Here is a 24,034-nt window from a genome sequence, read left to right as displayed (position 1 = left end):
TTCAGTTTTTGGACTTTTTCTCTAATCTTTGATTTTTGCTGAAATATTGGATCATTTGATTATTTATTGAAATGAAAGCATGTGAGAAGCTTAGAGGGAAAAAACACTATTTAGTGGAGCTGTTAACAACTCATAGACATCTGAAATGTGAACCGACTACACACTGCTTTTTGGTTTCATCTTTAACAATGTGTTGTAGTTTAAAAGCTTGTTATATTATCCATTGTGTCAAATCTGCATCTGAAATAATGTCTTAAGCAAATTAACTGATAAAATGAACAAAAAATAATCTACATTGTATGTAAGAGTTCTGAATCCATCCACTTTATTAACTATTTGATGTTTTTTCTTTCAATTATTGATCATTTTGTGTGATTAATAACACATATAGGCTAATATTAAAGATACACATATAGTAATAAAACAATCACTATCAGCTATGAATTATCTGCTATTGTTACAAAATAATCCCAACAATTAAATATTAACACAAACTTCTACAATTATAAATCAAACCAAACAAGGAAATAATGAAAACAGGAAATGTGAAGAATTATAGTTTTTACAGATTCCTTTTAGATTTGTATTTACTGAGACAAAACTAGAGATAAACTGACAACAACTAAATAATTTGAATTACAAGTTGGATTATTGAATTTCTCTCCTTAACTTCAGGTTTAATGCAGGAGTCTTGGTGCTCTTTTCCTTATTGTCCCTCTTTTATTGTCAGCCTTCTGTTTCCTTTTGTTTCTTTCCTTCATCAGTCCTTCCTGCTCTTTGAGGATTTCTTCCAGGATTTGTATTACCTCTCTTTGATTTCTCTCTCTGCACTTTGATATGCTCTAGGTACGTGGTCCAGGAGAATAATAACAGATTTCAGCAAACAGTTTTTTGCTATGTAAAGATACAGTGGAGTAATGTTGATGTGAGCAGATAATTAAATCACACACCTTTTGTTTTTTGTAATCCAGCAGCTCCCTGTAGTTGTTTTCAAGATGGCAGCCACATCACAAACTTTCTCATATTACAACCAAACATATTTGAGATTTGAGAAACAGTCTGTGATGGTATGTGATATCTAGTAGGGCTGAATGTCAAATATAGTTTTCTCTTCAGATCTCTCAGTGTTAAACAGACAACTTTTGTTTGGCACACTTGTCACTGAGAACAGAATTTTTTTTCATGACAATTTGTTTACTTTGGCATGCATTAGGAGATGCTGCTATTTTGTTTTGGTGTTTATTCTATATCTATGTCTATATCTTCATCTTCTATGTCATTCAGAAAATAGTTGCAAAGTGAAGTAACCACTGGAACGAAGGTAAATATTATCCTTAGGACTCGATAGCTTTTCTCAGCTAGCTTTCTGGCCGTTTTTTCATGTTTTCCCTTCAGTTTTGTATTTTCAATTTGTTGTTCCCTTTCATGTTCTTCCTTTACTTTTTTCTCCCTCGCTCTGTCACCACTCGCTTCTCTCAGTTTTTGCTTATAGTTTTCATTAGTTTTCTGCGTCAGTTCCTCCTGCTCTTTGCGGTTTTGCTGTTCTCTCTCTTTCAGGATTTGTTGTTTCTTCTCTTCAATCGCTCTCTCTGCCTTTTGGAATATTTCAGTGGTGTAGTAGCTTCTTCCGTTCTGCACATTTATTTTTCTGATCTTCTGAAGCAGCTTGCTGACCTGAGAACGATCCTCCACCTCATTATTGAACATGTGATACTGGCCGTTACATTGTGCCACAAGTTCCTTCAGATCTTTGTTGTCCTTCAGGAGGTCCTTGATAGGTGTCCCTTTGAGCCGGTCGCCATGGGTAAAGAGAACCATGCTGTATTTGTTGGCTTCCTCACCAAAGATTTTCTGAATTTTCTGCACTGTTTGCTTTTCTTCCTCTGTGAATCTGTCTAGTTTGATGACGACTAGGAAGATATGAGGTCCAGGAGAAGCATAAGCAATGCTTTGGGCAATATTTTGAATTGTTTCTTTTTCAGTGTATCTGTTGTCAAACAGGCCTGGAGTGTCGATAACAGCAACCTTTTGTCCATCCACCTCACTAAAAGCCTTTTCACAGACTGTCGTCAAAGATGTGGGGGAGAACTTAGATTCAAAGCACTTTCGTCCCAGAATGGTGTTTCCTGTGGCGCTCTTCCCAGCTCCAGTCTTGCCCACCATCACAATCCTGATCTGCTCATTATTGTTGTAGACTGTGGAATGCTGTGGGCGGCCTGGTGTAGACCAGAAGCCTGGAGATGAAAGGACAAACAATCAATCAATGTACATTAATAAAATGTGTTTAATTAGTCCAAATCAGGGATGGATAACAAGGCTTAAAGGTATGTTTACAATGTTTTAGGTCACAGGATTTTTTTTTCTCTTCTTTGCTGACGATTCTTAATTTTCCATCTTCACCTTTCAGTATGCATGTGGTTTCTTTGAGTATGGTTACAATATTGTGTAAAAAATGTCAAATTTAAATAATTATAAGCCTTCAAACATGAACCAAGATCAAGGGTCAAAGGTCTACTTCAAAGCAGCAGTAATCTACAATCTTCATACTGACATATGTTACTCCCCAGGTCGAGATCTTTCCAAATATGTATTTGGTTTAGATCTTTGACATTTTTTAAATTTTTATTCTCATTTCATCGTATCTCTGCGGTTGTTGGTTTTGTCATTTTATGTCAGCTTGATGAAACCCATTCAACAAGAATCAGTTTTATTAGCCAATGCTCCAAAAAAACACAATACAAACGTATTATCCAATTCATCTCTAAAATCTAAAATGTTTTATTGAAATAACATCATCAAACAGGTATATAAAACAACACAAAATAACGTTACAGCAAAACAAAATGCACATTTCTCCCTAGAAATGTTATCAAAACGCATTTAAACATTGAAATAATCTTAAAATATTGCATTTTCCAATGAGAGTAAAAGGAATGTCAACCTTTTTCTTGTTGTTGTTGTTGCCGATAGAGACAACAGTCACGTGGCAGCTTACGCCTGATAAAAGGCCTTCTGCGCCTACTGGTCTCCACTAAATTGTCTTACTGAGATAAATCAGTGATAACAGCCTGTTGAAACTGGCACACCCAACTTACTCTGTACGTACAATGTGACAGTTTCAATGTGTATGTCCGTGATGCCGGAGAAAACTGTACACACTGATGGACCTTCCTCTAGGTGTAAAACACAGTGGATTAATTTGGGCTTACTGTATATTATGTGGTATCAGCAAAAATGTAGATAGAACTTTCTGAAACAAAGTGACTCTAAATATGGCTGAATTGTGGTTCATAACTACAAACTAGCTATTTTTTACATAATGAATGTTGGTTTATTGTAAGATGTTAAAAGTGTGTTTAAGACAGTTGTATTTTGTTCACCTTTATGAAAACTTTCAAATTATGAAAATTAAATACTTATTAAATGTCATATGTTGGTGCCACACATGAACAGCCAGAATCAAAGTGGAAGAATGACATAGTTAGTGGGAGGTACACCGAATCAGAATGTAATGTGTGCAGCAGAGCTATGTAGAGAGATAAGAAAAACCTGTTTTTAGATAAGATGTACACTACAACAACACTAACTTTGTAGCCTATAGGATTGTTAGACAAACATCTTTTGTGATGAATCAAAAAACAAACCTTTTCATAGGCTAGTCTTATCACTGATAAGATCATCTACAACACGGCTCCACTGTAACACACCTAGGAGGCAACAAGTTGTAGCCAGTCAGCGGCAGAGTAGGTTAGAGAAAAATAATGTGCCTCTCCTCCAACATCGATGCAAATGGTAAATGGTAAATGGACTGTACTTATATAGCGCCTTTCTAGTCTTTTCGACCACTCAAAGTGCTTTACACTACAACTCATTCACCCCATTCACACACATTCATACACTGATGGCAGGCAGCTACCACGCAGGGTGCCAACCTGCACATCAGGAGGAAGCTAACCATTCACTCGCATTCATACACCGTTGGCACAGCAATGGGAGCAATGGGAGCAATTAGGGGTTAAGTGTCTTGCCCAAGGACACATCGACATGTAGACTGGAGGAGCTGGGAATTGAACAGCCAATCGTCCAATTGGAGGACAACCGCTCTACCTCCTGAGCCACAGCTGCCCCAAATGGGCATCTTTGGTGGCCAAAAACAGACTTGCATCTGAGGAAAACTGCATAAAGACTGCCTTTGGCCCAGCACAGATAAAAGGATGCCATTATACTAAAATAGCTGATAATAATAAAGCGTTTGCATTATTTTATTTTATGACACAAAAAGGGATAGATTGGACAAATAACACCTGGTTAGGGTAAGGAATGTTATGGTTCAGTTAGTAAACAAAATGCACTGAAGGTTCACTGCAGAAATCCGCAAGTGTAGGTGAGAGAAATAAGAGAAGAGCAAAAGTCTCAATAAAGAGGCTAGTGGCTATAAACACAAAGCGTATGAAACCTTGGTACAAGCAGAAATAATGAATAAATGATGAAGGGTGCATCTTTTTTATTTTTTAATAGTCTGCGTGTAAATTATTTTTCATGTTTTTCATAAATCATGTTGTCTTCATTTTGTTTAAATAGCACTTTATGTTTAGAATGTGCTGTATTGATATATTTATACACATTTAAACAGCTAAACCCTGAACATAAAACTGTGTGAAATTACCCTTTTCCCATTGATTTCTATACATTCTCAATTTAAGATGCATATGTCTTTATGAGCCTTGATCTATGCCTGATATCAGTCAAAATATAAGTTTTTGTTGAGAAGATAAATGCATTTTATGAATTCAGCTATATAGACTTACCTTTTTTAAATATTTTGCTGTTCATTTTTGTTTCAAAGAGAGAAGAGCAGATCAGCTGTTGAAGTGAAGAGGTAAATTCCTTTCTGAGTCTAAGTGTGACTCTTTCTATAACTTCATGAAACAAACCACACCCATAAAACACTGTCAACACCGAAGTATGACGTCATTCTTCCTTTATCAATTAAACAACAAACAATGAATATTTTGCTTAATGTCCCACTATGACTATCATAATATCTGTGTCCTACTTGCAATATATTTTAATTGTTTTTGTACCATCACAAACAACACCTAATAATGGATAATATTATGCATTTTCATACACTGAAATTTCCATAAAGACTAATTCATATTTAATTATACATTTATCATTGGTCAACTTTGCTATTTCTTTAGTTTTCATATGTTTTAATTCAACCCTTCACTTTGTTTAATTTTTTCTTTTTATAATCTAGATAGTGTAAGAATCCAGTTCTTCTGCATTTTCAGGATTCCTTCCGATAACTTCTGAAAACCACTCACCACTTCCCATCAGCAGTCTCTTTTCACAATATGATGTCAGTAACCATGGATTCAACTGATAACAGATATATATGGACTCCAGTGGTGGCAGCAATCTGAGGTCAAAAAACAGTTGTCAAAACTCCAGAAACATAAAGATTATTATTATTGTTGATGGATCCAGAAAGAAATACTCATGTTTCATGAAAGCTAATTCTGTGCATCTCTGAATTTACAGCCTATGTAACTGTCTTCTGGACTTACAAGGAGCAACATCTTGTTGCTTTTTGTTTCGATCTGGAAGTTAAAAGTGTCATTGTTTTAAAAAAGTGTCGAAAAAAGAACAATGGTCCTTTGCTTTCTGGTCAAATCGAAGGCCTAGAGCAATACCTAGCTTTACCACCAGATGGCGCTGTCAGTTCAGCAGAGATAAAAATCACTGTGTCCGCAGCTATGGCAGAGGAGACCGACGTAGCTAGCTTAATAGCGTTACCTTTTTTCTTTTTAAAGTCATAATTTAAAGGGAAGATCAACTCCACCACTGTAATTAACAGAAAAGGAGAAACTGTTGAAAGGGATTTTAAAGACCGGCTGTAAAAAACTAATAGGCTGTATTGCTGGAGCTGTTTCCACAAGTCATCTGCATGGGTATACTGGATCTGTTAACCTTGCTGACCTAACAAAGTCAGCACACCTTCATCAAAATTCAGTCACACAACTGCAAGCTACTGTGAGCTTAAAACACTTTTGGGGATACCAGAGTAGACCTCCAGCTGGACGAGCAGCTCTGCAACCAAATCATTGCCCACAACAAACAAAGTCGGGCAGAAAAGGGAGATATTGAAGCAGCTCATTATCACCGCCGTCAGTGGAGCGGTCTCTCTTGGTCATGAAGCATCAGAATGGGACGGCTCAGCTGGGAGCCTTGGCTCTGATGTCAGTAGAGAAAGGACTTTTTTCTTGGAGCTTAAATCTAAGGACACATTTTATGACGCTACAATAACAGACGGATGGACTTTATTTAGTAGCCTAACTGAGTGAAGCTGAGTGGACAGTTTTGTACTTGAGTTTATATTTCCCAAGAGTGGAAGGAACTATTTACAACTACTGAAATTATTGTAATTAAGTCGCTCTTTTGGGTACTTGTACTTGTACTTATTATTTTTAATCATACTTAAGTATTCATTGCATGTTATCTACTTACTTTTAGTCTAGTTACTTTTAACTAGACTAAAATCAACATTGACAACTACACATAACGGAGCCATCTGGCAGCCTGGCAAAATCCTTTGCCCTGTTGCTTTTTTGTGTGTGTCTGGCTAAGTTTTGGCCGAGCTGAAGTCCCAGCTCTAATAGTCACGGTTTGCCACTGATATAACGAATCTCAGCCCTTCTTCCAAAAATGAGTTCAGGTAAATGATGTGTTAAAACTGTGGTTGTGATGATAGAGGAACTGTCACAGTTTGTTCTGCTCTTCTCATGCTGCTGGTAAAATTCCATTCACCACACCCCTGCTCTACTCCTGCTAATCAGCCACACCCACCTCATCAGTTAACTCTGTTCACCTGGGCTTCCCAAGCGCTCCCTTGTGGGCCTGTTGGTCAGCTTTGACCTGATTATGAACGAAGGCAACCTCATCACCACGGAGACCAGAGTGACTCTGGAGTTCCTGATGGCTTGGACAGCTCACCGCCACACCGACACCCAGACTTGCGAACTTGACAGCTTCAGTCCCTCGCAAGCCACGTCATGCTGAAGACGCATGGTTTCCCATGGGAGCACCATTGCTACCTTAGACCCACGTCCACTACCTAAATGGACGCTGCAGTCTCCATATCGAATGGGGGTGGACTCACAACAGTAGTGCCCCTCCTGTTAAAGTGTAATGTGCAAAACTGACAACCTCAGCTCATATCACACTTAACACAACTTCATCTAGTACCATATCAGTACTAACCTGTGCATGCTTTGGATAGTGTCAGAAGTTTGAGGTTAGGCATAACTTCGGTGAGGTTAGTTAGTCTAAGGCCTTAGATCTACTACTGCCACTGTTATGCAGCCTTCTAATGACATGTAGTCTTGGCAGTGCAATCACAGTTCATGTAAACCCACGAAGCCTAGAGATAGGGTTTACAGTCAAACTTCCTATTACAACACACATCATATAAATGCATTTGCATGGTGCAGACCAGACTGAATAACCCCAGTGGGTCCCACCACCCCCTACTCTTTTTCTTTTCTCCACCTCTTGTCCTTCCAGTGTCAGTGTGTGATGTGCCATGCAGTTAGAACTCCGTCCAGACGTTCAGTGCTCTGAACACACTGATTCTTTCATCCAGGATTGAGAACTCTGTTTAGAGACATGGACTGTGTTACCCACTGGTCACACGTCTTATGTGGATCAGCTGGCCCTTGGGTTGCTCTTAAGACTGTGGCCAGCACCCCAATCTTCACGCTAAAGGGAGGACTACTGGGACCAACCATGTGATCAAACAAAAGCAAGACTACTAGGAAACTCAGAAGCCTGAATTCTGTAATCTCTGAAACAAAGGAGAGGGCACCACAGTGATAGCTATTTGCTAATCTTATGATCACTGATTTCAGTTATTAGACATAAATAGAACTGGATCATCACATGCATATGTTTAAAAAATGAAATAAATTAACTTTAACCTGTACTGTTTACCAGCTTTGCTCTCTGATACTTAACATACTTTACACTGCACAAGAGCTTTAAATCCATTTTGGGTAATAAATTGACTCAACCTCATTCATTCAGAAAAAAAATAGTAATTTAGTTTTTAATCAAGAATTTATCAACATCTTCTCGACTATGTGGCATTACAATTATTATATACAATTATTGATCATGTGATTAATAGCACATAAGGACTAATATTACATACATATAGTAATAAAATAACTCAATTATTATCTGCGATTGTTACAAAATAATCCCAACAATAAATTATTGATTATCACCACGGTCTACTCTTACAACTTCTAGACCAAATAAAATAAAAAAGTAAGGGAATGGGAATGCTCTGCACATATTGGTCATATTAATTTTAAAAAAATGTTTTATATAATTGCCCTCCTTTTTCTAGATCTAAAAGTGCTGCAGGAGAAAATGAAAGGGTGAGGCACTTTTTCTATCCTGTGTGGCATGTCAGGATCAGTCCTTCACTCTGTCTGCACATCTTTATTTTACAGATGAAAAAGTTGTCAAGTAATTCCACGACAGCAGCAGATTTTGCTTGCTGTGTGGAGATGAGTGAGTTCTTGTGTTTGGATCATTTTTTATTAGCTGATTGATTAGATGATTTGCAAAACTAGAGATAAACATGAATCATTTGAATTACAAATTGGATCACTGAATTTATTTTCTTGGCTTCAGATATAACTTAAGATTCTTGGTGCGTTAACTTATTTGCCTCTTTCTGTCAGCCTTTTGTTTTCTCAACAGTTGCTTTCCTTCATCCGTTCTTCCTGCTCTTTGAAACATTTTAATGGCGTTGTGACTCCATTCTGACCTTCTTGAACAGCTTCTTAATCTGAGAATGATCCTTAATGTCTTTACTTGAACATATATCAGCCAACAAGGTATGGGGTCCAGGAGAAGACTATGTTGGGCAATATCTTTAAAGGTGCAATATATGACATTCAGTCTTAATAAATGTCAGCAAACAATTATTTGCTATATAAAGATCCAGTGGAGTAATGGTGATTGGAGCAGAGAATGAAGTCACACTCCCTCTTTGACCAGCTATCAAAGCTATCTTTGCCATCTTTGGTGATGCTGGTGCAACGTCTAGTGGGAACTCAGACTTTTATTTGTCACACTTGTTACTCAGAACTTCATTATTTTTTCTTATAAAGACAAATTTTGTACTTATTTATATAATTCCGTTAATTTTGCACAGGCTGGGAGGAATGTGTTAGCATGCATGGGGAGACACTGCTTATTTATTTTGATGTTCATGCTGCTCATGTGTTTGTATTGTCATTGTCTATATCAGTCTCAAAGCAGGGACGAAAAGTGAAGCAACCACTGGAACAATTGCAGTTATCAGCTTGAGGACCCGTTCACACTTCTCAGCGTGCTTTCTGGCCGTATTTTCATGCTTTCCCTTCAGTTTTGTAAATCCTTCCTTTACTTTTTTCTCACTTTCTCTGTCACCACTCGCTTCTCTCACATTTTGCTGATTTATTTCTCTCCTCAGTTCCTCCCGCTCATTGCGATGTTGCTCTTCTCTCTCTTTCAGGATTCGTTGTTTCTCCTCTTCAATCACTCTCTCTGTCTTTTGGAACATTTCAGTGGTGTAGTAGCTTCCTCCATTCAGGTCATTTATATTTCTGATCTTCTGAAGCAGCTTGCTGACCTGACAACGATTCTTCAACTCATTATTGAACACGTGGTACTGGCCTTTGCATTTTTCTACAAGTTCCTTCAGATCTTTGTTGACATCCAAGAACTCTTCGATTGGTTTCCCTTTGAGCAGGTCACCATGGGTAAAGAGAACCATGCTGTATTTGTTGGCTTCCTCACCAAAGATTTCCTGAATCTTCTGCACTGTTTGCTTTTCTTCTTCTGTGAATCTGTCCAGTTTGATGATGATCAGGAAGATATGAGGTCCAGGAGAAGCATAAGCAATGCTCTTGCCAATATTTTTAATTGTTTCTTCTTCAATGTACCTGGTGTCAAACAGACCTGGTGTGTCAATAACAGCAATCTTATGTCCATCCACCTCACTAAAAGCCTTTTCACAAACTTTGGTCAAAGATGTCAGGGAGAACTCAGATTTAAAGCACTTTTCTCCCAGAATGGTGTTTCCTGTGGCGCTCTTCCCAGCTCCAGTCTTGCCTACCATCACAATCCTGATCAGCTCATTATTGTTGAAGGCTGTGGGAAGTGTACGGGCAGCTGGAGAAATTGGCCCAATACTGAGATGCCTAGAGAACCTTTGTTGGCGGCCTGTGCCAAAAGTAGGAAGTGTTAACCAGAAGTCTGCAGATGAAAGGACAAACAATCAATGTGAATTCATAAAATGTGTTCAAATTGTGCTTACACTGACAAAAAATGCTGATATTAGAGCTGTTCAGGAATTAATTGAATGAAATCCAGTATTTGAAGCTTTACAATTGGCTGGAAGGAGGAACTGCTGCTCAGAAGGTTTTCTTTTCATCATCTTCAACACAACATCTTTAACAATATGAAAGGATAATGTTACGGTCATCCATTTCAATAATTTCTCCTTAGATTCTGAGAAATACAGTTTTTATGTCGAACTGTAAACTGGAAAAAAACTACCAAATGAAAACTCCATTTCAAGAATACTAGCTAAATTATCAGAAACAAACAAACATCTTTACTGTTTCTTCAGTGTAATTACTAGTTCAGTTGTACTTGATATCTGATCATCAAGCTGCATGACATGGCTAGTTTTCAAAAATATTAGTATTTTTCATACAATTGGAAGTTGTAAATTTTCTGTTTAAATTTTAACCATATTTTATCCATATTATGCCTGGAGTTATTGACTGGTTGCAATTTGTAATGGAATGAAGTCCACCAAAACAGACAACCCAAAATAGGAGTCGAGCATACCAAATCTGCTTGCAGTACAGTACTCTTCCTTTAAACTCAGAAACTTTATTTCTCAGAATCAAAGGAGTAATAAAAAAAAATGGATGGCCTTAACATTAACATTACATAAATAAAACAACACAAAATAGCATAACAAAACAGTAAAATACACATTCTCACTATAAATGTTTGCCAAAATGCATCTCAATGTTGAAACTATCTAAAAATACTGAGTTTTGCATACCTGAAACCAAAAGAAACTTGATAATTAGAAACTGATATTAGGCCTTTTGCACCTACTGGACTCCACTAAAATTATATCACTGTGATAAATGAGTGATAACAGCCTGTTGACACTGCCAGTAAGTTTCGTAGACGTGTGCAGCCCATATATTTTGGACAGATGTGTGATAACACCTGTTTAACAGGCTGATAACAGACTAATCGGGTGGTTGCATCTGTCCCGCATACATTCTCCAAATACTGCTCCGTGATGGAAAATTACATTGACTGCAAGCTGCTTGTGATTTTTTTCACCCAGTGTTTAATAGTCATAATACTGCAAATGTAAGGGCTTTCATCAGTGAGCCATAGGGCCATAATATACATATACAATATAAATATTAATGTCTGAAACTACAAAGTGACTTGTTCACAGATACTTTGTTTGAGATCCAATAGGCACAATTTGGTTGGTTTCAGTTGATCTATTTCTGAGAGCAGGACCTCAATCTCAGAGCTCAAACTTCTTATTAGTCTTTAGTGCCATTTTCATGAATCGAGCCTCTGCACAACCTGCCAGACACCTGACCATATATGATATTTTTAGGATATTAATTATGCTAATTTACTATTCTCGGGAACTGTTCATTTAGAACAGGTAGAATTCATCATGTTTACGAAGGTCATTTACGACTGTTTCCTAGCGATAAGAACGTTTGGTGAATCTGACATGGCATACTCATACAGGGCCACCTCACAAAAAAAAGTAAGAGAAATTTAAGATGAGAATACAAAAATGTTCTTGCACGTGGCCGATTGTTTGTGGTGGGGTACACCTAATCAGCATGTGGAGCAGCGAGAGCTTCAGTAATGACCAATTACATTAGCTCCTTTTTAAAGCACATCAACAAGTCAATCAATCAATCTTTATTTATATAGCGCCAAATCACAACAAAAGCCATCTCAAGGCACTTTACACGTAGAGCAGGTCTAGACTGTACTCTTTAGTATAATTTAAAGAGACCCAACATTCCCAAGTGAAACAGATGAGAGACTAAGTGAGAGTGTGATTGGATGTCATGTGTGCAGCAGAGCCATGTAGTAAGATAAGAAAATCAGTTTTTAGGTGAAATGTACACCAGAATAGTACCTACACATTTATACAGCTAAACCCTGAACATAAAACTGTGTGAAATGACCCTTTTCCCATTGATTTCTATACATTCTCAATTTAAGAAGCATATGCCTTTAAAAGCCTTGATCAATGTCTGATATCAGTCAAAATATAAGTTTTAGTCCAGAAGAAAAATGCATTCAGTTATATAGACTTACCTTTTTTAAATAGTTTGCTGTTCATTTTTGTTTCAGAGAGAGAAGAGCAGATCAGCTGTTGAAGTGAAGAGGTAAATTTCTTTCTGAGTCTACCTGTGACTCTTTCTATAACTTCATGAAACAAACCACACCCATAAAACACTGTCAACACCGAAGTGTGATGTCATTCTTCTTTTATCAATAAAATAAGGGCTATCTTGCTTAATGTCCCGCTACAACTACCCTAATATGTGTGTGTCACTTGTATACTGTATATGTTACTTAAATTATTTAATGTTTTTTTTACCATCACAAACAACACCCAATAATGGAAAAAAAATATGTTTTCACACACTGACATTTCCATAAAGTCTAATTTATATTTAATTATACATTTATCCTTGGTCAACTTTGCTATTTCTTTAGTTTTCATATTTTTTAATTCAACCCTTCACTGTGTCTAATTTTCTTTTTATAATCTAGATAGTGTAAGAATCCAGTTCTTCTGCATTTTCTGTATTCCTTCCGATAACTGCTGAAAACCCCTCACCTCTTCCCATCAGCAGTCTCTTTTCACAACATGATGTCAGTAAACATGGATTCAACTGATAACAGATGCTACCTGTACTAAATCATAAAAGACTTCTGACTTCTGAGGCCTTCATGTTTTTCTCAGCCTGGTAGTTGAATCCCATCAGTTGGTAGTTGAACTCATCATCACTGACTACTGCACAGTCAGTGATGATGAGTTCTGCCGTTACCATTTCTAATCTTAACATTAAACAGATGTAATATAAAACTTTAAATAAGTACTTCACTAAAACCTGTGTTTTGAGCGTAGAACATGAATTGTCGATGGCTGAAATGTAATTACACAGAAGTTACAATGGTATCCCATTTTAACAAAACTCTAGAAACACTTGGAGTATAAAGAGAACTTTACTGGACCATTTCGGAATTTGCAGACATCCATGTAATCTATTTAGACACATTACTTCCATTTATCAGGTTTTCACTTTCCTACAGCTGCAGCTACATTAGCTTTCAAACTGAACACATTTTCACAGTCAATTATATTCCTTACAACATTTGAAGGTATAATGGAAGTTATTCACTCTCTGAACCCTATAGTCTGAAAATGGTTATGACACAATTTCATATTTCCATTCATGGGAGAAAACCATAGACTGTATATAAGAAATGGACGTAACATCCGTGACGTCACCCATTGGTTTGTGGACTGCTGCTCGGAGGCCAATAGTATCGGATCTGAGCAGCGCCATCTTGAAATTTTCAGGTGCATGCTGGGAAAAATAAAAACACAGATTCTACTTATATGGGCATCAGGAGGAGCATGACCTGTGAACCAATCAACCTGTCAATCACGACGTAGCCACGCCCTAATGCATACCCTGCTTTATCGTCAAATATAAAATCAGGGAGGCCAAAATGTCCCAAATGAACATCATACTGCATTGAAGAAGGCTTTAAACTAGCGATTGAGACCATAAACACATTTTGAAAAACGTTTACTGAGGTTAGAAATCAAGTGAGAAGTTGGTGAATTCTCCATTAACTAGTATAGACACGGAAGTCCCTTTGACACCAAAACGCTCGCCCCCTGGTGGCCTTTTAATAGAATGCAGTTTTAAGTTACTTCCGAGTTGGCCTCGTTTCAGAGGACCGGAGCTCCCCGCAAGGAGAAAACAGAACAAATACCGCTCGAGTTTTTTTGGCATTCCACTTACAATGCAAGGTTCATTTAAGAAAAAAGGATAGCAGTTAATAGAGAAGAGCTGAATATTCAATGGCTGATAACAGCACAGAACAGCACGTGTGGTAAAACAAAAACGATTTAAACTGAACACTTTTAAATCTAAGTTAAGTTTTACTTTTATTAGATTATGACCTAATGTCAGATTCATTTCAGTAGCTATATTTTCAGGTTCTCCATAATCTCCTGCAAATGATTTCAAGTGAAATATTTCTTATGCATCAAAGTTTTATTGTTCATATTTGTAAATGAGATGCCACTGCATGGTGGCTTCTTTACTTCCACCTACAAACTGCCTTACACTGTTGACACTTTAAAGGTGGGATATTGGAATTCATTATAATGTATTAAGTGGTACACATATTAAATGGATTGGTTGAATGAAATATAATAGTCTGTTTGAATATAAGATAAGATAACTACATTTCCTGGAAACTGAAAATCTAGTCTGGCAGGATGTGGGGATGAAGATAATCGGTTTATCAGATCTGAGAAACTCTGATATAATCTGTTCTGGCCATTGTTCAAACTGATTTCAGCAAGATGTGATGTTGGCATGTTTGGCTTCTTTGGCATTACTTCTCATATTTAGGTAACAGAGTCAGGGCAGATGTGCCTCTGAAGTGAACAGTGTCTCCAAGTACACAATGCCTCGTGATAAAAAAAGACTTAATTTATAAAACCCAACCCACAGCACACTGTTGGCAACTACCACAGTGAAATCTAGGTCTATAGTTTCTTTATAGATCAGAAGGTAGAATATTGAAGTTGTAAAACCACTTTGTTAAGTACTTACTGTACAAGATTTATTCAGGTACACTTACAAATATTGATATTACAGTGTATTGTGCATCTGTTTCACAAGAAGCCATGTGTCATCATTTTGAGATCATAAGAAAACAATTGTCATATAATTTATTACATATTACGTTTTTTTTCAAATGTTCAACATGTTAAAACATTCAGTCATCGATATCTGATAAGAATCTCTATGTTTGACCTGCTGTACAAGTAAATTCATAATTTGTCCGCTAAACCAGTTCATCAGCATTATACAGGAAAATAATGCAGTCAGAATGTATAATGATATATGATGTAAAAGGTTGATGTAGGAGACACATAATATTTTATGGATCACAATACATTTTCATTTTAAATCAACCAGAAGCTTCAGGCTGAGGAAATGATTTACTTCCTTGTCTATGGAAGTAAATAAACAACAAAAGAAATGAGCAAGGTCAGAACAGATTGAATCACTATTCAGTCTGCAAGTCAGTCCCATTATTATTATATATATTTTTTTTCAATCTGGTGGTTAAACATTGTCAATGTTCAGCTTTCATTTTGAAGAAAAGAACAAAAGAACAATGGTCCTTCACTGTCAGGTCAAACTGAACAAAAGTCAGGTTAAGTTTATGTACTTCATTGTAAATGTCTTGTTTAATTTTCCACATTAAATTTACTGTAGGGGTTAAATATCTTCTTCATGTAGCTCTTTTTTGTTTAATTGTGAGAAAAATATAAACAGCAAACTAAGAGGTGGTTAGTATAAAAAGTCACCATGGCTGAAGAGAGAAAGAAAGTGCTGCCTGCAGAAACATAATGTCCTCTGACAGAAAGAGAAGGCAGCACAGTCCCGCCCACACAGTGAGATTGACATGTGATCTCTGAAAGAGGTGCAGTGTAGAAACATGCACAAATCATGTAAACAGATTTGTGCATCAGAACTTAGTTTTTCAGGTATTTCAGCTCCACCTCCAGCAGCTACATGCTGTAACATGCTGCTCTAACACTGATGCTTCACTATTAATAATCTAATGATGTCATATATAATAATATATCACCACTTTTCTGCAAGACAAGCAACTTTGCTGTTAACACTTTATGTAGATTTAGCTGATAATACATCTGTACTTTTTCTTAATCATGCACACAGGACTTTTACTTGTAACAGAGTATTGTGTTGCATTGGTACTTTTATTTAAGTAAAGGATTGGAGTACTTCTTCCCAAAAGTGCAATTAGGTAAATGCTGCTTCTGCTATAAGATCACACAAATTGCTTTGAGGAATTTGAAATAAATACACAATAATTAGAAACAAATGTAATTAATGAATTTTTTTATTGTGACTTTAAATCATGCTTATATTCATACTTTGTCATAGATTAGATAAAGCTGTTTAATTTAACTTTCAGTTATTTGCTTCACAAATAAGTAATTTGTCTTCTACTGGATCATTTACAGGTCATAGTGATTCCTGGCCAGTAGAGGGGGCCATTGTACAATGTCAGTATCCATGCAGGAGTGCATCCTGGTAGCAGCCAAGAACAGCGTCTCCCTCTCCTTTGTATTCAACCTCTGGTTCATAGGTTAATATAATTATAATAATATAATATTCATAGGTGAATATTAGTTTCTAATACTGACATTCCCCTACAAGACATATATATTGTATATATTGTATATATACGTATGTAATTTTATTGTTGTATACATTTGGTTTTTGTGTTTGTTTTTGTCTATATCATTATTTTTGAGCTGCTGTAGCAATGAACTTTCCCCACTGTGGGATCAATAAATTTATCTTATTTTATCTTATCTTATACCTGTCATTAACTGAACTATAATTAATGGCCACTTCAATCACAGATCTAGGGACCTGCCTTGCGTGAGGAAAAATAAGTCTCGTAAATTTAGTATAGCACATTGATTTTTTTGATAGATATTCCAGTTGCAAAGTAGCAGTGTCATAACTATCTGCACCTACTGTAATGTTTTTAAAAGTTTTCATTGTAATGCAGAGCCAAAATTGCTGAATATTTAGTGTATAAAAATCAATTATCAACACAACTAAATCCAAGTCATTCACATTTATTAAAAATAATAAGGACCTAAAACATTTCCCTGTGGTATCTTACAGTACATGTTACTTACAGTAGATATTCAGTAAACCCCAACCTCAATGATGCCCTACATAAAATAAGATTTCTTAAACACATCAATATAACATCAGCCAATAAAATACATTTGGTTTCAAACACACTTCAATAATACATTATCCAAACAGTCTTTAAAAAATATTATGACCTGGAGCACTCCTACAAAGAATCAAGATCTAAGAAAACTAGTTTATTCAAATCATCTCCTACAATAAAATGCTCATCCTTTCCAAACAGAAATACAAAAAGACAGAATGAAAATATCACAAACACATTCACTAAAGTTCATTCTCCTATTGTAGTGCATCGCAAATTCAAAATGATTATTTCTAAGAGAAATGATCTATCACTTTTTTGACAACATACTTAACACCATTAACTATAGTTTGGAGGATTTTTCCATTTTCTTCAGCTTCTCGCCTGGCCTGCTCTTCCTGTTTTTCTTTGAGTTTTTTAATTTCTTCCTCCTTTTTTCTTTCACGAGCATCCCTCAACTCATTCTCCCTCTTCCTGTCAGCCTTCTCCTTCCTCATCTGTCGCTCAAACTTTTCCTCTATTTCCTTCCTCAGTTTCTCCTGCTCTTTGCGGTTTTGCTCTTCTTTCTCTTTCAGGATTCGTTGTTTCTCCTCTTCAATCGCTCTCTCTGCATTTTGGAACGTTTCAGTGGTGTAATGGCTTCCTCCATTCTGTTCATTTATTTGTTTTATCTTTTTGAGCAGCTCACTGACCTGAGAACGATCCTCCATGTCATTATTGAACACGTGGTACTGCTTGTTACATTTGGCCACAAGTTCCTTCAGATCTTCACTTTCCTCCAAGAACTCCTCGATAGGTGTCCCTTTGAGCAGGTCACCATGGGTAAAGAGAACCATGCTGTATTTGTTGGCTTCCTTACCAAAGATTTTTTGAATCTTCTGCACTGTTTGCTTTTCTTCCTCTGTGAATCTGCCCAGTTTGATGACGACTAGGAAGATATGAGGTCCAGGAGAAGCATAAGCAATGCTCTGGGAAATATCTTTAACTGTTTTCTCTTCAGTGTTCCTGGTATCAAACAGGCCTGGAGAGTCGATAACAGCAATTTTTTGTCCGTCCACCTCACCAATTTCTTTTTTACAGAGTGTAGTCAAAGATTTAAAGGAGAACTTAGATTCAAAGCACTTTTGTCTCAGAATGGTGTTTCCTGTGGCGCTCTTCCCAACTCCAGTCTTCCCCACCATCACAATCCTGATCAGCTCATTATTTATGTAGGCTGTTGGAGTCGTAGACTTGGAGGCTGGAAAAAAGGACAAACAGTTAATGTGTATTCATAAAATGGGTTCAATTAGTCCATATCAGCGATGTGGACCAAGTTGTGCCAACACAGTACACAGTTTTAATGTACATAAGAGTTTGCTGAAGATTATTAATTATTTTTTTCATCTATATTCTTGAGTATGTGGTTTCTTTGAGTTTGGTTACAAAATCATGTAAACATGGCCCAAAGTTTTTGATTTAAGATAATTTTAAGAACCATGGATTATTTATAATATTTTAATATTTTTTAATTGATTTTTGTTGTTGTCAGAGTATCTATGGTTCTTGTACCAACAGATTAATAAAAACACCCAACTTTTTATGTACAATGGGGGAGTTTCAGAGTTTACAAATAAATCAATTATTATAAAAAAAGATTTTGGTTAACAGGTTTAATGTACTTTGGATCATTCTGTCATTGTCTTTCCACTTTGAGTCTGGTTCTGACGTTTCTTCCTGTTAAAAGGGAGTTTTTTCTTGCCACTGTCGCCAAGTGCTTGCTCATGTGGGAATGTTGGGTCTCTTTAAAATTAAACCTGAAGACGCGCTATATAAATAAAGATTGATTGATTGATTGATTGATTGATTGATTGATTGATTGATTGATTGATTGATTGATTGATTGATTGATTGATTGATTTCGGTCAGGGTTCATTAGCTATTTTCGGCTCCTCTCTGTAGAAAATCTGTGATTGTTTATTCTGAACCATTATTATTATTATACACTATAGTAGACCACTCTACTATGTATTGATGTAATTTACGTTTTAAGTGAATTGAGTAATTTAGCAGGGGGTTTGAACACTTGCAGGTCATTGTATGTCAAATTCAGAGGTCTGATATAATCACCCCTGCTGTATATTATGTTTGATTTTCAAAATATTTGGGAAAGAATTGAAACCTTATTGCGACAAAATGAGTCTAAATATGGCTGAATTGTGGTTTATAACTGCAAACAGGCTATTTTAACATAACGACTGTTGGTTTATTGTATTGTAAGATGTTAAATGTGTGTTAACAGACGGAGGCACAATGACAAAACACGCAGAGAACGGATTTTCTCCCCTTGGAATATTTGTAGTTTTACAAACAGCATTCACTTTGTCACAAATACTCTCCCATATAGCGTTTTTTTCCGGTAATATTCAGATATTTTTTGCTGTAACTCAATATATTTGTTAACCTCTTCCACCTCCATTCCGTGTGATCAAATTTCATTTTGCGCTTGCAGCTTTCTGCTCGTCCAAACTCTCCATTAAGACACAAAACTCTCATTTAAATATTGCTGTCTGCACCTGTTGTCACCTACGTATTTAGTCTTGGTACATTACCAGCAAAACGCACGCTAACCAAACGCGCAGATAATCTGTTGGACTGCGCCTCGTTAGTACATCAGCTTGTACATTTTTTGCGGGTGATTTTAAGTTTACACACGTTTTTACACACGCAAACCTTAATAAATCAAGCCCAGTATGTCAATTAATTTTCATGTTTTAATTAATCATGTATACTACATTTAGTTTTTTATTAATACCACGTTATGTTTAGGAAGTGCTGTCCTCTGGATATAAAAATGAGAGAAATTATTATTTTTTCACTGACTTCTATATATTCTTGATTTATGCCTGATATCAGTCAAAACATAACACGTTTTAGTCCAGTGCATACATTATGAATACAGTTATATATTCACTCACCTAGTTTAGATGTGTTGCTGTCCATGCTTTTAAAGAGAGAAGAGCAGATGTGCTGGTGAAGTGAAGTACATTTCAGTCTACTTGACAGCAACACTCTTTATATACCTTCATGCAACAAACAACACCCATAAACACTGCTGACACCAAAGTACAATGTTATTCCTCCTTTATAAATAAAACTATCTCACTATAACTACCATATATGATCTGAACTGTAGATGTGATCACTATATCTATAGATATGATCTGTCTGCCACAGAGTTGTTTATATTTATATATATAAATATTGTAATTGTATTTTTGTTTTTTTGCCATCACAAACATCCAAAACGCACTGACAGAAAAAGCCATTCAAAGTTAATTATTACATTTAACATTGGTTAACTTTGTAATTTTTTCTTCCACTACATTTTCATATGTTTTGTGTCACACCCACATCACACTGTTAACACAGTAGAATCTAGGTGTGTGTAGTTCATTTATAGATGAGGTCTAAAAGCTACTTACTGTACTTACGGTACAAAGATTACTGTAGGTACATAAAAATATTGAAATTACAGTATATTGTCCATTTACTTTGGGGTACTTTTGGGGGCTAGAATTGTACTCCTTTTTGAAAAAGTATTTTACCTGTAGTAAATAGCATCAATATTTTAGTATTCGTGGATCTTTCACAAAATACATATAAAGTTATATACAATTGATTCAAATTGTACTTTTTTACTTATTCAGGGATAGAAGTATAAGAGCCCCCTGATGGTTACATAACAGGGTCATTTATGTGTGCATAATGAGTGCAATTAAAAGTAATTCAATTGTTTGTTTGTTTGTTTGTTTGTTTGATTTTTTTAAATTATAAAATAAATTAAGTTTATTATATCAAAATGACATAAGCTATATGCCATTATATAGTAGTCACAGTATGGCAGCATCATCAGAGTATTTGCAGTTTGTGGTAAGTGGTGAAGGGGTCAAACTGTTGTTTGTCTTTAAGGCCCATGACATGATGGCTTCAGATTTTCCACATAGTGTTTTAGAGATACATTAAAATAGTTGAAATTAAGACCCCCCCCCCCCCCCCCCATTTCTAGATAAATGGTGCATCTTGTTCATTTCGACCATCTGAATTTACAAGAAATGGCTGGCTTATTCAACTTTACCATTTGGCAAGGTATGCAACTACCTGGAGACCCCTTCTAATAGGGGCCCAAAACAGCTGTAGATCTATTATGATGTTTAGATACAGTATGACACTGTGGTGGCAGTTTCTGTAATAAAAGACTGACAAACCAGATAATGTGTTTCTGGCTTTAGTATCACTCTTTAAGCGGGTAAAATACCAACAACATGATACAGATCTGAAAAGTCAGTTATTATAATCTCAGCAGATATGTATGATTGGCTTCCTCTTCAGTTATCTGTACACACACAGTTTGCAATTGTTCTCTCAACATACAGGGAAACTGGACTCATTTTCCTATCTCTACACACACAGTCTGTCACTGTCCTTTCAACAGACAGGTGTGCCTGGCCTCTGCTATGTCTGTAAAGTAGTTTCACCATCTACAATCATAGAATATCACCAAAGGAAGTGGCAAAGTATAAGAATAAGTATAACATATTGCATTTAAATACACATTCTATATTTTTTCATTACAGAAACATATACAATATGTTAGGGTGACCATATTTTGATTTCCAAAAAGAGGACACTCAGCCCGGCCACGAGATAGCCTACTTAAATGATACTCGCAGTTTACTCAAAGATTCCTTATAATTTTAATATATTTAAAGTTTATATGTATGGATAGAATATTTTGTTATATAATATAATATCTTTCAAAGACAGAAATTCAGATAGGCTTCTCATAGGTTACTGAACTTTCTTTATTATGCCTCAATTGTAAAATATATATATATATATAAAAATGTAAAATAAATGTAAAATCTCTGGAATAAAATAATGATAGAAATAATGTTTCTTCTGTGTTAGAAAAATCAACTTGTAAAATAATAGCTCTCTTTTCAAGTCTTAGTGGACAAATAAATAAATAAATAATATGAAATAATGTTCTAAATAATACCTCTTCTGTATTAGAAAAACCTGTAGCTGTGGTGGTGTATCACAGTATGAAATGCCAACGCACCCTCCGCTGCATGTACAGCATCCTCTGTTTTTCCGGGTTTCACAAAGAACTCAGTCAACTTTGCTGAACTACTCTCACCTCGCACTGCTTTTTTATGTTTCTCTGTGTCCATATGAGCTGTGAGGTCCCCGGCACCTTTATTGGACACAGACACATATGTACCAGCCTCGCACACGGTCCACTCAGCCAGTCCCGACCGGGTCGGTAAACTGGGAATTTTTCGCAGTTCATCTGTGAACGTGCATTTGCGTTTTGGCATCTTGAACGCTTCAGCTGCACCGCCGGTGTCTGCTGCTTTCTTGTTGTGAGTTTTGGAGATCCCCCCACAGGGCAGCCTCTCGGGGATTACGTCACACACGCTAACCCAAACAATGACAACCGGGGTAGAGGGGGCACACACATATACACACATATACACACACACAGAAGGAAAACCGGACATTATCATCAATTAATAAAAAAAACCCCGGACGCCCCGGACGGGACGTAAAGAGTGGACATGTCCGGGGAAAAGAGGACGTTTGGTCAGCCTACAATATGTTGTATTTTAAATCATTATACAGAAATTATTTACAAAAGGCCCTTAAATGTAGGACCCAAATGTAGTGGGGTATTGTTATAAAATAGTGTTAATATTGTCAGGTATTTTCTAATTTAGTTTTAGTCTTAGTCCTGTGTCAAATGCCATTATTCGTTTTTGTCATATTTAGTCCACTGTATACTATTTTTTGTTGGTCGCATTTAAGTCTGATTTTATTCAAAATAAAACCAAAAATATTTTAGTTTAGTTTTAGTCAAGGAAACTCAATTGTCTTTTGATAATCTTTGAAAGCAGATTAATTTTACATTTCAATCTAGTCTAACCAATAGATTTCATTTTAGTCTTTTCATCTCACAAGATTTATGTTATCATTACCTGATGAAGTACACAGGTTGAATGAATGTAACTTTGCTAAAGGTGCATGCACCTGCCGGGACCCTCACTGACAAAGACTTATGTTTTTATGCAGTTCTATCAACCTGTCATCAACATGGAGTATAATTCAGGTCAATATATTCTATTTTTTAAGCTCAAGAGCTCCTTTCACTTGAAATGTATATTTTACTTCTCTATTGTACAATTATACATACTGAGTTTTGTGGTAGTTGTGATTTATTTACTATAAATATTGTATAAATATTCGTTTTTTCTCTTATCTTCTAATTTTGACTTGTAATGCACAAGTCCAAAGTACCAAAGTAGAATTCATTCTACTGTATGTGCAAACTGATTTTGATTCAGAAGGAATGATTACAGCCACCTATAATATGTATATGGCTTGTTTATATGGTCCATAACACATGACCCAGAGTATATGGCCTGTGATTACTGTATAGAGATATACATCCCAAAAATGACAATAAAATGATGATTTTGACACACACTGACAGAAAAAGCCATTCAAAGTTAATTATTACATTTAACATTGGTTAACTTTGTTATTTCTTTTTCCACTAAGTTTTCATATGTTTTAATTCAACCCTTAAATGATTCACTGTAATCTAGATAGTTAACCATCCAGTCAGGATTCCTTCTTCCGTGAGTGTGATTTCACACCCACATCACACTGTTGACAACTATCACAGTAGAATTTAGGTGTGTGTAGTTTGTTTATAGATCAGGTCTAAAAGCTAAACTCACAAAAAGGCACCTAAGTTAATTCTAGTTACTGTATTCAGAGGTTGAAGATTAAAATACTGTAAAACCACTTTAGT

At 36.0% G+C, this 24,034-nt stretch overlaps 3 protein-coding genes across 3 annotated transcripts; all 3 read right to left on the bottom strand.

Annotated features, from left to right (window-relative positions):
• Positions 1–1,239: 1,239 nt before the first annotated feature.
• On the bottom strand, positions 1,240–6,163 carry LOC133990104 (GTPase IMAP family member 9-like). Its single transcript, XM_062428279.1, has 2 exons — positions 6,067–6,163; positions 1,240–2,234 (listed from the first exon to the last, which is right to left on the bottom strand). The coding sequence occupies exons 1-2, from the start codon at positions 6,161–6,163 to the stop codon at positions 1,240–1,242; spliced, it is 1,092 nt and encodes a 363-aa protein (XP_062284263.1).
• A 3,156-nt stretch (positions 6,164–9,319) lies between these two features.
• LOC133990102 (GTPase IMAP family member 9-like) lies at positions 9,320–13,193 on the bottom strand. Its single transcript, XM_062428278.1, has 3 exons — positions 13,080–13,193; positions 12,980–12,998; positions 9,320–10,317 (listed from the first exon to the last, which is right to left on the bottom strand). Exons 1-3 carry the CDS (start codon positions 13,191–13,193, stop codon positions 9,320–9,322), a joined length of 1,131 nt encoding a protein of 376 aa, XP_062284262.1.
• A 4,169-nt stretch (positions 13,194–17,362) lies between these two features.
• Positions 17,363–22,538, bottom strand: LOC133990101 (GTPase IMAP family member 9-like). Its single transcript, XM_062428277.1, has 3 exons — positions 22,280–22,538; positions 17,624–18,415; positions 17,363–17,367 (listed from the first exon to the last, which is right to left on the bottom strand). Exons 1-3 carry the CDS (start codon positions 22,536–22,538, stop codon positions 17,363–17,365), a joined length of 1,056 nt encoding a protein of 351 aa, XP_062284261.1.
• Between the last annotated feature and the right edge of the window lie 1,496 nt (positions 22,539–24,034).

Source organism: Scomber scombrus, chromosome 11, assembly GCF_963691925.1.
Source record: "Scomber scombrus chromosome 11, fScoSco1.1, whole genome shotgun sequence".
NCBI lineage: Eukaryota > Metazoa > Chordata > Actinopteri > Scombriformes > Scombridae > Scomber > Scomber scombrus.
The sequence above is the reverse complement of the archived record's forward strand: the minus strand, read 5'-3'. Positions and strand labels throughout refer to the sequence as shown.

Excerpts from the sequence above, each read along its gene's own strand:
- LOC133990104 (XM_062428279.1), bottom strand. The coding sequence starts at position 6,163 with ATGAGCTGCTTCAATATCTCCCTTTTCTGCCCGACTTTGTTTGTTGTG. Across the intron at positions 2,235-6,066 it reads CCAGCTGGAGGTCTACTCTG|GCTTCTGGTCTACACCAGGC; the intron begins GTATCCCCAAAA and ends TTTCATCTCCAG.
- LOC133990102 (XM_062428278.1), bottom strand. The coding sequence starts at position 13,193 with ATGGTAACGGCAGAACTCATCATCACTGACTGTGCAGTAGTCAGTGAT.
- LOC133990101 (XM_062428277.1), bottom strand. The coding sequence starts at position 22,538 with ATGCCAAAACGCAAATGCACGTTCACAGATGAACTGCGAAAAATTCCC. Across the intron at positions 18,416-22,279 it reads TGCTGTACATGCAGCGGAGG|CCTCCAAGTCTACGACTCCA; the intron begins GTGCGTTGGCAT and ends CCTTTTTTCCAG.